The 16301-nt window shown below is 50.7% G+C and overlaps 1 protein-coding gene across 1 annotated transcript in view; it reads left to right on the forward strand.

Annotated features, from left to right (window-relative positions):
- Positions 1-988: 988 nt before the first annotated feature.
- Positions 989-16301, forward strand: part of DIDO1 (death inducer-obliterator 1) — a 30094-nt gene continuing 14781 nt past the window's right edge. Inside the window, exons 1-7 of the mRNA XM_068987197.1 lie at positions 989-1045; positions 1637-1750; positions 2383-3220; positions 4031-4352; positions 6206-6418; positions 7094-7307; positions 15616-16090. Coding sequence (XP_068843298.1) covers positions 2385-3220; positions 4031-4352; positions 6206-6418; positions 7094-7307; positions 15616-16090 — 2060 coding nt within the window. The 5' untranslated portion in view covers positions 989-1045; positions 1637-1750; positions 2383-2384. The remainder of the gene's footprint in view (positions 1046-1636; positions 1751-2382; positions 3221-4030; positions 4353-6205; positions 6419-7093; positions 7308-15615; positions 16091-16301) is intronic.

Raw genomic sequence — 16301 nt, forward strand, 5'->3', positions numbered from 1 at the left:
GAGTTGCAGTGGCCATGGTGCTGGGGGTGGGGGTGGCCAGAGTGCAATGGACTCTGTCCCTTTAAGAGGAGGCGGGATGGAATGTTTGTCCTGAGGTCACTAAGGAGACCACAGTTAACAGGGGAGGCAGTTGGAGTGAGGCGAGGAAGAGGTGAGGTGAGGCGCAGGCAGGGGTCTTGGGTATAGAATGTGAAATGTGTTAAAATGTTAATACTGAGAATTTACCTAGAATCAGAAACATGTTTGTGGACCATTTAGGTATGATGATTGAATGAGGAGACAGGAGGAGAAATGTTCTTTAAATGCATAAATACACAAGGATAAGCTGTACCACAGGGATGTCCAGTAATTATTAATCTTCTGAAATCTTTATTAGGTTTTTTAACTAAAATGACGACATAGCTACAGTGTTAAGAATTTCTAAATAATTGCTTTCATGTATAATTTTCTTGTTCATCTTTTCATGTTTTGTTCCTGATTCTCCCTCTGGTTTTTATTGGCCTGGGTCCATCAGAAGTAGGGTTGTAATTAGGAAGCAGCTGATGCCAAAGACTGATTTTGGAATCCTCCCACCCACTGAGCCCTCTGCACTCGACCACCAGCTCCCTCTCCACCAGGGTACCAACCATGGCCTGTCCCAGCCCCTGGTTTCATCCTGTAGTCAAAAGTATACATCTTCCCTTTTTAAAAAAAAGTCCTTGTGGGGGGGCCGTATTTGTGGACTGGGCGAATGTTTCTGTAGGTCGCATAATGTAGACTTAAGAGATTGCTTGGAAAGTTTTGTGCCTTTTTTTCCCTTAAATGTGATTTTCGTTCTGGTTGCTTTAGATCTTTAAACTGTTTTTTTTGTTTGTTTGTTTGTTTGTTTTAGGAGTTAACTCCGTGGACACAGTCTCAAGATAATTTACCTTGTGATCTGTGAACAGTGGCTGACGACAGCAGCACTGGGGGCCTGGCGCTTTCCTTGTGCCGTGAGGTTGTAACGGTCCTGTTTGTGCTGGGTTTAGGAAGTCGGGAGAAGTGCCCATGCTTCTGTGTGGGGCAGGTAACAATGGCAGTAGTGTTGACATCTTACTGACCAGAGATGTACTGATGCATCTTTTGTTATCCAAATGTTATTTACCAGAGACATTTCAGTATTCACTTACATAACAAATTATTAGCCACAGTTTTGTTTTTGCAAAACTCCTACAGTTGATAATATGTTAAATGCCAACAACACAATTTTAAGTTTTGATGTCATGTTTTTATTTCAAAAGTGGCATAATATATATATAAAAACTGGTGTACCATTAATATTTGTTTGAGATATTCTAAACTTTAGCTCAAGAGTGTCTAATCAATCATTAAATTGCGTGTTCCTTTAATTTACAATGACGTGTATTCTTGCTGGTGAAGGCTGTATCTTGTAGAGGAGAGTCCTTCCTGCAGAAAGCCTTGGGTGACCAGGACAGTAGTGTGGCCCTTGAGAGCACGATGTCACAGAGTGGGTGCTGATGTCACAGAGCGTGGGCCAAGGGCCAGAGTGGGGAGCTGCTGGTCCGGATGGTGGTTGGGAGGTGACACCACTTGGTGGGGACCTAACAGAGAGTTCCATGGTGTGTGACTTTGAATTTTGTGTATTTTCTGTTTGAAGGTTTTCATTTTGTACGAGTCCTTCCCCTGGGATGGAACGTGGCATAAAATCTGAGTTATCATTAGCATTTAAATGTAATTGAAGCCTGTACAGCTTGGGGAAAAAATTCTTAAGGTATATACTGTATTTTTTCAGGCTTTTTTCATTTGAAATAAGGACAAAGTTTTCACATACCGGAGCCTTTAATAATCTCTTAGAAGAGAGAAGAAATAGACACACGAGGTGCCATCTGGCTCAGTTGACACAGTCTCGGCTCTAGGATCCGGGTGGGTTCAGTGGGGCTGGGTGTTCAGGGTGCAAACGAGCCCGTCTCCACCCTTCCCCTGCTGGGTGGTGGACATCTCACACTGCCTGGGGCTCCAGAGTTCTGGGCCTAGAGCAAGCCAGGTGGGAGGTGGGCCCATGTCTCCCTGTGGGGAGCCAGAAAGCCCCTGCTGCCCTATCCTGCCCTGGCCTGGCAGCACCACTGCCCAATTCCTCATTCTCCTTGACTTCCGGTATACATGCTTGTCCTCAGCAGTCAGGGGACATGTTCATAGAGGTAGTTTGCTTGCTGGGTTTTCCTCCTGAGCATGGGGTTCATAACTGAATCCTCCCGCACTGTAGAAGCATTTTTGCTTTCTGTAGGTCGGGTTCTCCCGTGTGTGAGGGAGTGCCCCCTTTGCTTGCTCGTAGCTGATGAGTGTCAGGCCCGGACCGTAGCCCTGGCTGATGACTGACATGGCCTGCTTGTGTTTCCTTGTCAGGTATGGACGGCAAGGGTGACCCGAGCAGTGAGGAGGCACCCAAAGCCATCAAGCCCACCAGCAAGGAGTTCCGGAAGACATGGGGCTTCCGGAGGACCACCATTGCTAAGCGTGAGGGTGCCGGGGATGCGGAGGCGGACACCTTGGAGCCGTCGCCCCGGCAGCAGCAGAGCCCATCCCTGCGGCGCAGTGGGCGGCAGCCGAAGCGCACTGAGCGGGTGGAGGAGTTTCTGACCACCGTGCGGCGCCGTGGCCGTCGGAGTGCCCCCGTGTCCCTGGAGGACTCTGGGGAGCCAGCATCCTGTCCAGCGACAGACGCGGAGACCGCCTCTGAAGGTAGTGTGGAGAGCGCCTCGGACGGAAAGAGTGGGCCCAGGTCCAGCTCCACGGGTGCTAAGCAGCGGCCGGCCTCCTCGGCAAAGGCTGGAGAGGGCGAAGACGAGGACGACACGTCCGACAGCGATAGCGATGGACTGACCTTGAAGGAACTCCAGAACCGCCTGCGGAAGAAGCGTGAGCAGGAGCCCGCGGACCGGCCCGCAAGGGGCATCCAGAACCGCCTGCGGAGGAAGCGGCGGGAGGAGGACCCGGCTGAGACCGTGGACGTCCAGGCGGGTGATGCGATGGAGGGCTCGCTGCCCACCTCACGGGAGCCTGAGGGCGACCTGGGGGCTGCTGCCCAGGCAGTGAAAGAGGACAGAGAGGGCCGGCCGGATGGGAGAGTGGCCCTGGGAGGGAGAGCCGAGGAAGCCGCAGACTTGGTCCGGCACAAGCCGGAGTGTGAGGTGTACGACCCCAGCGCCCTGTACTGCCTGTGCCGCCAGCCTCACAACAACAGGTGGGTCATGGGGGAGGGGTGGGGGCAGAGCCAGGGAAACTGCCAGAGACTTCACTGTTCTCTTAAGAGAGTCTTAAGCTGGCTTGAATGAGTGACTTGTTCGTTGGGAAAGACAAGCAAGTCATTGTCAGAAAGAAACCAGTGGAGTGAGCGGGCACTACCCAGAACCATGCCCTTGCCAGGTGGTGGCTGGTGTGGAATGTTGGCTGCCTGGCCACACCAGCCATGGCAGTGAATGGGTGCGATGGCTTGCACCAGAGTGGGTCTGCTGCCCAAGAGAGCCCTCGGGACGCTGCTCGGACTGGCTGTGACTGGAGCAAAGTGTGGATATTGGGTAGTTGCAGGGGTAAAGGCGTGGCTGCCATTCTGTGGACAGGCATTTGCGGTCCAGGGCAGGATGCCCTCGAAGAAAAGGATGATGTACATTTTGTAATGTACAATGGTAATAGAGCTGAGAGAAGGGCACACTGACATTCTTATGCTCTATGTATCTGTAATTTTTTTAAAAAACAGAGTGTTGGAATATGACTTATTGATATTTTTTAAATTGAGTTTGTCTCTCCCTTTTCATTCCTGATACCATTGGCTTCCCTGGTGGCTCAGGCAGTAAAGAATTAGCCTGCAATGTGGGAAACCTGGGTTCAATCCCTGGGTTGGGAAGATCCCATGGAGGAGAGAATGGCAACTCACTCCAGTATCCTTGCCTAGGCAATCCCTTGGACAGAGGAGCTTGGCAGAGTACAGTCCATGGGGTCGCAAAGAGTTGGACACAGCTGAGTGACTAACACTTTGACCGTTGTTTTATTTCAGGTTTATGATTTGCTGTGACCGATGTGAAGAATGGTTTCATGGTGACTGTGTGGGCATTTCTGAGGCTCGAGGGCGGCTCTTGGAGAGGAATGGGGAAGACTACATCTGCCCCAACTGCACGATCCTGCAGGTGCAAGATGAGGCCAGCTCAGAAGCCACAGACATGCAGGACACGAGGTCAGGACCCCTGGGTGCCGACAGCACGGACTTCACCAGTATAGGAACCGTGGAGCAGAAGTCAAGTGAAGACCAGGGAATTAAGGGTAGAATTGAAAAAGCTGCAAACCCAAGTGGCAAGAAGAAACTCAAGATATTCCAGCCCGTAAGTACTTAATTCCTAAGGCCGACGGTAGAGGTGACTTTAAGCCCTCAGCTGCCTTTGGCAGAAACATCAAGATCGGAAGAGTCTGTCTTCTGAGATAAGTTAGGTTTTCCCTGTAGTGATTGGCGTAGGGCTGGGCTCTGCGGGCTCTTGGGTCCATGCACCTGTTCAGGGCCAGCATGGCCTGTCCTGTTTTTTTGATGTTGTTGTTAACTGTGTCTGTCTCCTGTGCTGTCATTACTGATTTAATGTGTTTCATAATTTTTTAAAAAAGTCTTTAGTATTCTCACGGCCAGCATCCTGAGCTTAAAGTTTAAGTGCATGTATTAAGAAAACTACTTTCGAGTCACAGAAGCACATGTGCACCTGTATCGCCTTCCCTGTCTTAAGAAAACCAGTAGTCTTAACTCCACCTCAAGGCAAGATGCCGAGCCAGCCATGGTGGCTGCACAGCTCCTCAAAGTGACAAGATGACTGTGCCTGATACACCCTCTGTGATGGTGTTCCCCAGTCAACAGTGTTTGTGCATTTCTTTTTTTCTCCTTTCCCAGCTCTTTTCACACGTGTCTCGTCCAGGGGTCGTGGTTTTGTGCATCTTGAGAACTGTCTTAGGTGCTCACAAGTGTACTCAGAGTGTGTTTTCACCCCAAGCCTTCCTTGAGTTGGGGGCCCACCCCACCACCATGGCCCATCTCTTGTAGGTGTTGTACACGCAGGGGTCCTGTGGTGGCCGTGTCAGCACCCTTGCCATCACCCCCTTGCAGTGAGTTAGCTTTGAGGGCTGGCCCTGTCCTGGGGGTGTGAGGAGGCACTGAGTGGAAATATGAGAATAACTGGTAATTAAGGAAAACATAACAGAAATGGAAATCAGCAGGAAGCATCATCTTACTGCTATGTTTAAGACTGCACATAAGCTTAAGTGTTTTTTCTGGGTAAAACTTGGATTCTATGGAGGAAAGTCAGTTAAGTACATTCTTAGAGGAAAAAGATTTTGCTCAAGTACATTTCATGTATATGTCACATACATTATTAGTCTCCACCATTCAAATGTGCTTTAGTAATCATGGCCACAAGCAGCTGTGTTCAGCCCTTGTCGTATTCCAGATTCCTGCTGCATAACAGATGACCAAAACTTAGTGACTTAGACAATACACGTCTGTTAACCCAGAAACCCAGGCCCAACTGAGCCGGGTCCTTGGTTCCAGGTCTCACAAGACTGCTCTCCATGTGTCAATGGGGCTGGGGTCTCATCAGTCTCGGCTGGGGTAAAACCCACTTCCGAAAGCTTTCACATAACTTAGCATATGAAGTATGTTCCAATTTCTGTGGCAAGCTTATACTGGACCTGTTGTTTCTGAGATCCATGTGTAATTGGGTGTTCTGGCTATTGCCTGAGGTCCTTGACTGCAGAGCCCAGGCCTGGGCACCCTCCCAGCAGAGCCAGCAATGGAGTGTTCACTCTTTTGGAGGCTCAGTTCCTCTTTAGAGGGTTTTTACCTGATAAGTCAAACCTTTGGACTAACTCAGAAGCCTCTTACCTGGTATCTTAATTAAATTTCAAAATTTCCATGCCCATTCGCTCAATGACAGAACCTAATTCTGGTGTGAAATCCCGCTGTGTTGAGAAGTCCTGTCAGAGTTCTGCCCACTGTGCGGGGCATGAAAGGTACTTGAAAACATGATGCCTTACTCAGGGGAGGTGGGTTTATGTGTTTTGAATAAACATACATTTTTATGCGTAATTATTAATAAATGATTAAAGGTGTTAATCTCGGTACCATAAATAGTGACCTTACAGAGCATGGTGCCTGCCTCAGCGGGTGAGTACATTGAACCCATGTCTGGTCTTGCAGGTCGTGGAAGCACCTGGTGCTGCCAAGTGCATCGGCCCTGGGTGCTCGAGCGTGGCACAGCCCGACTCGGTCTACTGCAGCAATGACTGCATCCTGAAGCACGCCGCAGCCACCATGCGCTTCCTGAGTGCAGGGAAGGAGCAGAAACCCAAAGCAAAAGAAAAGCTCAAGACAAAGCCAGAAAAAATCGTTCTTCAAAAATGTAGCGTTCAAGTAAGTTGACCAAGACCAGCCATTTGCATAGTTGAAGCCAAAAGCGCCTGGAGGTGCCAGGCTTGGTGGGTTGATTCAGAGAGAGGAAGGTACACAGGTCCAGAGGTGCCCAGATGCCTGCACACTGCCCTCTGCCTTCCTCACCAGTGTTCTGGTCAGAATTACGAAGAGGCACATGTTCTCATGTTTTCTTCTCCTGCCTCTAGCTGAGGGACTAACAGAAACACGGAAGCCAGTGGCTGCATGGAGTAGCTCCCCCTGCAGATCAGCCCTCCTGGGAGCGAGTGGTCCCTGTTGGAGTCTGTAGGCAGTGGGGTTGGGAAGCGGGCCCTGAGGGTGCCCACATTTTGAGTGTCTGGGGTGGGGTGCAGGGGTACGCCTGTCTTCTCCACGTGCTGCTGTGTCCACAGCCCCTGTCTGGGCAGTGTTGCTTGGGTGCATTTTCACACGGGGGCGCTGCCTGCTGTGCTTGCACTTCGTTTCACTGCTTCACTCCAAAGCCCCTCGTTATCCTGTCAGCCTGGCCCCTCAGCAGGATGCTAGGGCGGTGACCGATGCAGCTCATGGGCTGGGGTGACCCAGGAGCTGAGTGTGTCCTGACCCACACCGCCGAGTAAAATGAGCACAGGCTAACTTCTGATCTCCCTAGTGATTGGGGCTTTACTGATTATCCAGGCAGGCATTAAAATCTCTTCTGTGCACAAGAGACTGGCTTCAGACAAGAAGGAAAACGCGGTGAAGAAGGCAGCAGTGGCCCCTCCCAGGAATGAGGTCCTCAGTAAGGAGCCAGTCTGTGAGAGCAGCACGCCGTCCTGGGCCAGCGACCACAATTACAATGCAGTAAAGCCAGAACAGACTGCTGCCCCCTGGCCGCCACTGTTGTATAAATGTATGTATCACCCAGGGGGAGCTCTGGACCCTTCCTGGTTTTTCTGGACGGCCGTGCACTCGGGCCTGTTCAGAGCTAGGAGTTCTAGCCATGTGTGGTGCTGCACCTGCAGAGATCGGAGCCCTTGCCCGAGGCCAGGAGGCCTCCTGAGCCTGGCGCACCCTTCCTTAGTCTGTCGGGACTTCCTGTCAGTGTTTCCAAAAAGCTGTACCAGCTCATGGCTGAATGTTCACCTCTGACCATTGATGTCTTTAATTGCTTTCTTTATTATTAGGCTCTGGTAAGTATGTGTAGTGTCTTCAGCAGAACCTGATGGTGGGGCACTCAGCCCACCCCCAAGGTCCGCCGGAGTCTGCCATGGTGCCACCACCGCTGGGAGCTCTCCACATGGGGCTGTGCCATACAGCCTGCTCCCCACACACATGACCCTCTCTTCTCTGTATGTTGTGGGAAAATCTTACTGCACAGTAGTGTTGTAGCTGATTTTCAGCTGAAGTATGATTTTTGGGAGTTAAATTATTTTTGACCAAACTGGGATTTTTTTCACATCCAATTCACATACTACACACGACATAAATACACATGCCAGTCCTGAAGGCCGTTGGCCCGCTTCCTGTGCTGGAAGGTAAGTGAGCACGACGTCTCTGCGCTGAGCAGCACCCAGACCAGGAATCCCACCCTGCCCTCCTCCCCTGCTTCCTGGGAACGGGGTTGGATGGGTCAGACAGACTCATGCAGTCCCAGAGGAGACTCTGCAGCTTGACTCTCCTCTGTTCTTATTTCTCAGCTTCATTCTCCAAAATTAAATTTTGGACGCTTAAATTGCTCCAGGGCACATTGTATTCTGTGATTGAGATTATTTTGTGCTCAGTTTTAATTTATGCTCTTAAACTCTTGCAATTTCTTTGAAAGTACCAAAAGGTTAAATGGTCCTAAGTTTCCAGATTACAGGCTAGTGCTGCCTTCCTTCAACCCAATCTTAAGCCAGTCCCCCAAAGGAGGACCTCCTGGCTATAATGTGGCTGGAAAACTGCATAACTAGATGCATTTTGAGAGTGTAAATAACCCAAGACCTAAGAAATGAAGTTGCAAGTAAACTGCAAAGTGATACTGTGTGTATGTATGTATATTTATATATATATATTTATTTTTGGATATTAGGAGTGAGTGGTTAAATATTAACCAGTTGCTGTATTAAAATGAGTTTCAATACACCTCAGGTTGTTTGAACTAAGAACTTCATGCTAACAACATGTCAAATTTCCATCAAATTTAGCACCTCAACACAGTAGAGGTACACCTCTACACAGTAGCACTTTACCGGGCTTATGATTGGACCTAACCCTAACCATCGCCCAGCTGTGAGCGGGTGGGGAACAGCCTCTCTGGGATCCTGTGCTAACTGCTCTCGGTTGGTTGTAGGCATGTGGCAGAATAAAAGGAAGACCGGGGTGTAGCCACAAACTTGGGTGATTGATTTCTCTCCAGTTTCCTTCTCTGTCAACCACAATCCCCCAGGCTTTGAGCTAGGAGTCAGCTGTAGGGTGCTCCACAATTTAGGAAAGTTGACAGGAGGGGTGGGCACTTGTCCCCCAACTCTTTATCCTGGGTTTTTGGTGGAAGACTGGGGTGGAGGGGTGGGGAGGTGGGGAGACCAGCCCACAAGGAGGCAGTGACTGCCCACAAGCAGGGTTTTCTCTTCCCTCTGCCCTGCCTTTTCTTTCTGCACATCAGCTCCTCACTGACTTTCTCAGCACATTAACGGCTCAGAACCACGTGGACGGATAGCCACGACTTCAAGCCTGCATAAGGCTAGTTTTTGAGCTAGTTGCTTCTGATATTTTTTGTTATCCCAGAAATGTCATCTTCCCAAAAGATGATTGGGAGGAGCGTAAAAGGGCGCTGGTAAACACCCGACTTCGCCTCGGTGAGTAGCAGCTATGCCTCTGCCTCTTCCCCAAACCACCACCTGACAGGGCGGGGGCTGCGGACCTTCCCCAGGGCCCTGCACACACACTCAGCAGGACCCTTACCTGCCACCCAAGCCTCAGGTGTGACTTTTCTCTGGGTGCAGGTGATGCCAGGACAGTCGTCAGGAGGGGCCGTTGTCCACATGGCCCTGGGTCCAGGTCAAGTCTGGGGTAGACGTTGGGTGGTCAGCGTGCTGCCCTGGCGGTGCTCTGGACCTTCCTCTCTCAGGCTGGCACCGGCCTGGGGTTGTGGGTGAGGGGCAGCCCTTGGCATTAGGGCTCTGACCTACTGCCCCCGCAGACGTAGAGCCCTTCACATCCTTGGGGTGATGGGAGTAATACGTACTTGCTCTCTGATTTATTTATATTGTTTTTCAGAATTCCTGTACAGTTTAGCTTAGGGAAACAATTGCTGCTTTATTTCTCCCCCAAATTATGTGTGTTCCTGTTTTCATAATTTTGCAGCTCATTTTTCCTCTCCATTTCCTCCTCTTCACTTCTCAGTACTATCCAGGCAAAAAGAGGGCTGAAGTGTTTTTTCTGAAGTGTCCCTGGTTTGTTAGAGTTTGAAAGTGGGACTCTGACAGACTCAACATTTCCCCATGTTTTAGGCTCCCTCCATGGCTCCGAGGTGATTTGAACAAACATGGGATTTTAACAAAATTTTGAATGAAAAATGAAATTTCTGCAGTTTCCTTTAGCTTTGAGAATTAAAATGGGAACCCCTGGCAGAACCTGTGTGCCAGGTCCAGTGATGCTGAGCAGCCTGCTGGGACACAAGCGTGGCCTCTGTGAGCCACGTGTCCAGTCTCCAAGTTGCGGCTCCAGGACTCAGGGACAATGGTTTCACAGGGGTGACACCTGTCACAGGCTGTGAGAGGAGAAGAGCTTCCCAAAGCAGAGCAGTCAGTAGCGATGGCCCCCTCGGAGAGACATGTTTTATCAGCTGCATGAGGCATTTTTATCCATCTCTTCCAGGATAGTGGCAAAAAAAAAAATTTGGTGACAAACTAGCTTTGCACATCTGCATCTGTCCCCCCACTTGGAGAGTCAGAACCTGTTCTCATACAGGGTTCACCAAGATGGCTGTTTTTTGTTACCCCTACAGCTGGAATGTTTTTGGATGTCATTGACATCTGGTATTTCTAAGTATTCTACTTCTCACAAGTGTTGGATTTTTTAATAGCCAGCTGTTCAGAAAGTTAGTGCAGGGAAGGTTTCGCATGCACAGGTGTTTTTCTGACAGACCCTCAGGTGTGCCCAGGCTGTTCCCCGTAGTTGTGGTGTTTCACCGGGGGGATGGGGTAGAAGCTTCCAGCAGGACTGGTCTTGCTCACCACGCCTGCTCTTCTGTGGCCTGCGTGTGGCCTGTGGGGCTCTGCGTCCCCTGTGACACATGCAGACAAGCCCTGAGGCAGAGTCCAGAGGTGGCATCAAGTCCACAGGCCTCTCTGAAGATGGAGCTGTAAATCCTCCCCTGTGGTACACGAGGCTCAGGTGTACTTGAACAGTTAACATCCTCGATGTTTGTTGCACATCACTGTGCACAGTTATAGTCTTTCTTCTGAAAGTTAAAGAAGTTAACCTAAGAAGATCGATAAGAAAGTTTTCCATTTTAAATTTATGTAAACGAAGCTTGGGGCGTTGCCGTGCGCCGGGAGGCATCAAAGGACAAACACCAAGGTAACTGCCGCTTAACCCTCGGGGTCAGCAGGTGCCTTGGGCCACAGGCTCCACTGAGCGCCACCCTTGGGGACTAGGGGCCTGCGGGGTGGGGGCAGTAAGCGTCCAACCTGCCCCTGGCCCCATAATGATTCTTAGAGTTGTAGATGATTTAGTCACAGATGAGTGAAAACTGAACCTCATTAAAGTGGTAGGAGTGCCTGTTGGCAGGGTCAGAGCTCAGGATATGCATCAGCTCTGCTCCTGGTGGGGTCTTGGGGCGGAGGTCACCCCCACCACTAGCCATGCAGACAGGACACGGGAACACTGCCTCCCATGGCCTCCGTCCCATGTCATCCTAGTGATTCCTGTTGAAGGGGTGACTGACTGTTTTTCATACATTACCAACCTATTGTGAATCATTCAGTATTTTATTTTCAAAATACTGTATGTGAAACTATTAAAACAGGAAGGGTTGTTTGCCTCTGAAAGTGTACTTGGTTTTTTGCAAATTTATTACGGATCGTTCTATGCACCTCTCTAGGTGTAAGTTGCTCAAATACTGGATATCAGTAAGAAAAAAGTCCATCTGGACAAGCTTTGGCCCCAAAGCAGGGCAGTTAAGGCTATGCACGCACATACAGACCCCTGCTGTGAGAGTGCAGGGCCAGAGCTCAGGCCTCCTGAGTTTTCTCTGTACCACCCCCCCCCCCCATGTAAGCATTACTACTACTGCAGGAGAGATTCACTGAAGAATGCTTAATTAAGCAAAGGTACAAAAGCAAAATGGTGTTTTTCACACCAGGAGGAGTCAAAAAGTTAAAATGAGAGGCATCCTGATACATGGCCAGGCTGAGCTGAAAATACAGCTGCTGCTAACTGCGGAGTCCATCCCCCAGATGCACTATGGCCTCTGAGCCCTGGCTGGTCCCCTTACCCGATCCTTGGGCAGTAGCTGCCTTGTCTGGGCAGGTTTGTAGCCACGTGGGAATGGGCAAGGGGGGGAAGGGAGGGGGTCCTCTACTCACACCATGTGGTGAGTCTTACTTGGCGCCTGGTCACACCAGAAGCTCTAATTCCTTTGACATTTACAGCCCGTGCTTCCTGGGAAGTGTCCCCCAGTCAATGCTTCCCCTGTACTCCACTTTCATTGTGACTCTAAGCCTCGTATCTAGGGGCTTTTCCGGGTAAATTGGTACCTCATTTGGGCAGGACGAGAGGCATAAAGCCATGGCCGACTCTCAGGGTTTCTCGCCGGGCCCTGTGGGAGCCACCCTGCAACAGCCTTGACTGGGTGCGAGCAGCGCGGCGCTGCTGCCTCGTCCTGCTGCAGCTGCACAGCACTGTCTGCCCGAGGAGGGCGGCCCTCCGCGCCTCTGTCCTCCCGTCCCCACCGAGGCCCACCAGTGCCACCCAGTGGCCAGCGAAGCTGTAGTGCCACAGCTGCCTCACCGAGTGACAAGGCCTCTGGTTTCATGCTGATTGGGAAATTAGCCAATTAGAATGTTGCTGGTCCCTGAACGCACCGGCCTGCCTGGTTCCTACCGGGCTTCACCACAAACAACTCATTTCCAGTACAAACCAATGGCCGGACCCACCAGAAACGACGTCATCTGGGGCAGTGACCAGGCCACCGGGCAGCTTTTCCTTCTCTAGCTGCTCCCCAAGAAAACACCTAGCCTGGAACTCAGGCCACTCTGCCGCAGGCAGGACCCCAGGATGACCCAGACTGGGCACACACTCCTGCGGGGGGGGGGGGGGGGGTGGGGTGGGGGGGAGCTGTGTTCTTCCAACTTGCAGGCTGGTAGTCTTCCCTGCTTCCTGACAGCACTGGGGGGTCTGCCGTCTCTGGAGCCACGATGCCTTGGGGGTGCTGCTTTCCTTCCCTTCTGTGAAGGCGCACACGGTAACAGGAGTTTGGGTGAAGAGTTGGCTGGTGCAGTTTAAGCTCTACGCAAATGAGTGTGTCACTGTCGCACTCCAGTGCTGTGTGGTGTCCTGCCATCCCAGCAGCAACCAGCCCACCTGTGACAAGGGGAACAGAGACAACTAGCTGTTAAGGTCCACTACTGTCCACATTTTTACCAATTTCTTAATTTATACTAGTTACACCTACTTACATACTCTGAGATACAGGGAAGGCAGGATGAAAGGTGACTTTAAAAAGCCAGAAGCAACTACTTTTCCAAGAGAGCAGAAGGGTGGTTCGGGAAAGCTGTCCCCTAATTCTCAGGTGATGTTCACTTACTGCACCTGCTCCTGGACGGCAGGTTGCTCACTTCAGTCACCTGGACTGGGAATGGCCCAGAAATAAGCTTCTGGCTTCTGTTTCCAAGTGAGAGCACACCGGTGAGACAGCACAAGCGTGGGTCTTAGGGAGTGAAGGATGTGAAGTTAACAGGAATTGTCATCTGAAACAATGCAGATGCCATGTGGCAGGATTTGAGACCCCACCACAGGTGCCTCATTGAGGATTCTGGAAGCACTTTAGGCTACCATTTTGGAGTTAAAAATGCTGTTAAAAATAATCTCAGTGAAGTTTGTAGAAAAGCTGGCTGGGCTGGTTTTAGGTCTGGGTTTTAATGCTGACAGGCTGGTTCCTTCATCCCCTGCTGGTGGTCACATCTGGGACCGCATCCTGCTGCACTCTGCTCCGTCCCTTCCCCCGAGAAGAGGGCCTCCACCAGTCCCATTTAACCTAAACTCTAGCAGTCCGCACATTAGATGCTGCAGACCCTCTTAGCCAAGTCTGAGCTGGTGAAGAAAAGTTTCCGCGTACTGAGGTGTGGCAACTCCCTTAGGGACGTGAACTTGAGCAGACGAAATAATATGCACAGAAATGTTATTTTTCATTTTATTAACTGTGAGGTCCCCAGTTTTACTGTATTAACTGATTTGCTGATGGGATGTGGGTATTGGCCAGCGGGGCAGATGTAGAGCATGAGTGGGCCCTCCACAGGGAGTGGGTGGTCTTGGGAAAGCCTAGACAGCATCACATGGGGATGCCAGCAGACACAGGACTAGTGGTTGGGACACCGTGGATGAGGGGCATGAATCAGGCTCTGTGAGATGAAAATGAGAGACTGGAAGTCAAGATTGTTGCTTGATGACAATGAACTGCCTCTAACCCGATTCTTAATTAAAAGTGTTGGGTGTGCATAGTAGCCCTGTTTCAAACTTGGTTAAAAAGTAATTTCCCTCAAACTATAAAGTGGAAAAAACTGCAGCCCCTGGGCTTTTAGCACCCTGTCTGCCCTGGCATTGCCAGTGTTGGAGGCAGGGCATTTCTGGAGGGCAGTGCTCTGACCCTGTGCCATGATGGCCCTGCGGGATGTTGGCTGTGAATGCCTTGGGGCTGTTGTGGGGTCAAGCCTTAGCTGCAGATAGGGTCTCACTTTCCTCACTGGACTTTCCCTGGGTCTCCCTAGGACAGTTGTAAGAAGCACCAGCAGGTGACAAATTGGTGGCTCTAATCTCTGGGTCAAGTGGGAAGGTTGCTGGAACATCTTGAAGTCTCCCATTTATGTGCTGGGGGCTCACCATGCTGGGGGTGTTTGAGAAGTCTGCACCTGGGCAGGCAGCCTGTCCATCGGTCTCATGTGAGATGACCACCTGGCCCAGGTGGTGTCCCCATGCTGTCCCAGCTCGCACCCTGGACCCGCCTGTCCCCCCATCCTGCCCATTTGGGTCCAACCATTCTGGGCAGTGGACTGGAGTGGGGCTGTCTGGGAGTGGGCCACAGAACCCAGTATCAAGAGACTAAAAAAAAAAGGTCAGTGACGGCTGGTTTTAGGTCTGGACTTTAATCTTGACAGGCTGGTTCTGAGAATGACCTGCCTTGCTTACCTGCAGGTGCAGCTCTCTTGGCCTGATACAGGGTTAGGTATACTCCATGAGCATGAAGTACTGACATAAAGATTTCCGTTTTTGCTTTTGACCACATACCTGTCTGGGTTAAAAGCTCGAACCTACTGTCTTAGCTAACAAGCTGCAGCTGGAGGCATGTGAATGGAAATGTTTTGTGGACCTGCCACCCGGCTCCTGGTATAAAAGTAGCTGGCCTCCCCCATGTTGCGGTCTTCTCCCAGAATCCTATCTTTCATTAATCTTACCATGTCCAATTGACTTTCTGAAAGAATGATGAACACCTGTGAGCCCCTTACCCCTGGGATGGACTTACTAGTACTTCCAGAGCCTTGCGGTGTTGATGGCGGTGGTGGTGGTGGGGGCAATGAATATGCATTTAAAGAGTGTGTCTGCTGCATTCTAGAAAGGTTTTCTAAGTTCATGTTTACCAAAAATTGCACTGGATTTCTCCATGAGAGTGGTCTTCGAAATTATACCTTTTCTTGATAAGGTGAAATTTGCCCTTCAATTTTCAAGTTATGTTAGCAGCTTAAATTTAGCCTTTAACAGCTTACTGGCTTACTGGTTTTTTAATTAATAATAAAGCATTTGTCCTCAAAGTATACAGTCACTATCAGAACTGTTGCTAGTAGTCCTTTTCACACTCCATTTGTGAATTCAACAGTTACTTTAAAAGTTCTCTTTAAAAGTTCTCTTTTAAAAGTCCGTCTCACGGAGTGATGCCTGGTTATCTCTGCTGGTTTCTGGTGCACATGCTACGTGGGCCCCCCACACCCCCACCTCACTAAGTGGGTCTCTCTCCTTTGCAGCCATGAAGGAGGACAGACGCATGGAGGACAAGATGGCTGTGGTGGTGGCGAAGAAGTTGGCTCCTCCAGGCTCCTCGGGGGCTGGCAGACAACCCCCGGGCAGAAATCTCCTTCCAAAGAAGTCCCCTTCTTTTGCAAACACAGCAGTGGCCAAGCCCACTGTCAGAAAGTCGCCCTCAGGCTTCAAGGGCACCATCCCCAAGAGGCCATGGCTCTCGGCCACCACCTCCCCCTCGGGTAGTGCACCTCCTGCCAAGCAGGCAGGGCTGGTGACTGCTGCTGCCGCATCTGCTTCCAGAAAGTTCCCCAGCTCTGCTGCTTCTGTGGGAGCTGTCAGGAAGCCTGGGAGCACCTCGGTTTCCCTGGCCTCTCCAGCGCCAGGACGCCTGGGCCCCGTGAGCCCCGCCTCATCACAGCCAAATTCACAAATTCGGCAGAACATAAGACGCTCTTTGAAGGAGATCTTGTGGAAAAGGTGTGCTGTTTCACTATTTCTTATCTGTTAAAGCGGATGGCTTTCCCCATAAAAGGTGGCAGTTTCATGGTGGCCCCACTGTTCAAAGGAAAAAGTCACATGTGGGATTTACCTGGTTGTCCAGTGCTTAAGACTCCACTTCCTCAGAGGAGTTTGGGTTCAATCCCCGGTCAGTAAACTAGGATCCCGCATGGCACATGGTGCAGCCCAG

Source organism: Capricornis sumatraensis, chromosome 15 (assembly GCF_032405125.1).
Source record: "Capricornis sumatraensis isolate serow.1 chromosome 15, serow.2, whole genome shotgun sequence".
NCBI lineage: Eukaryota > Metazoa > Chordata > Mammalia > Artiodactyla > Bovidae > Capricornis > Capricornis sumatraensis.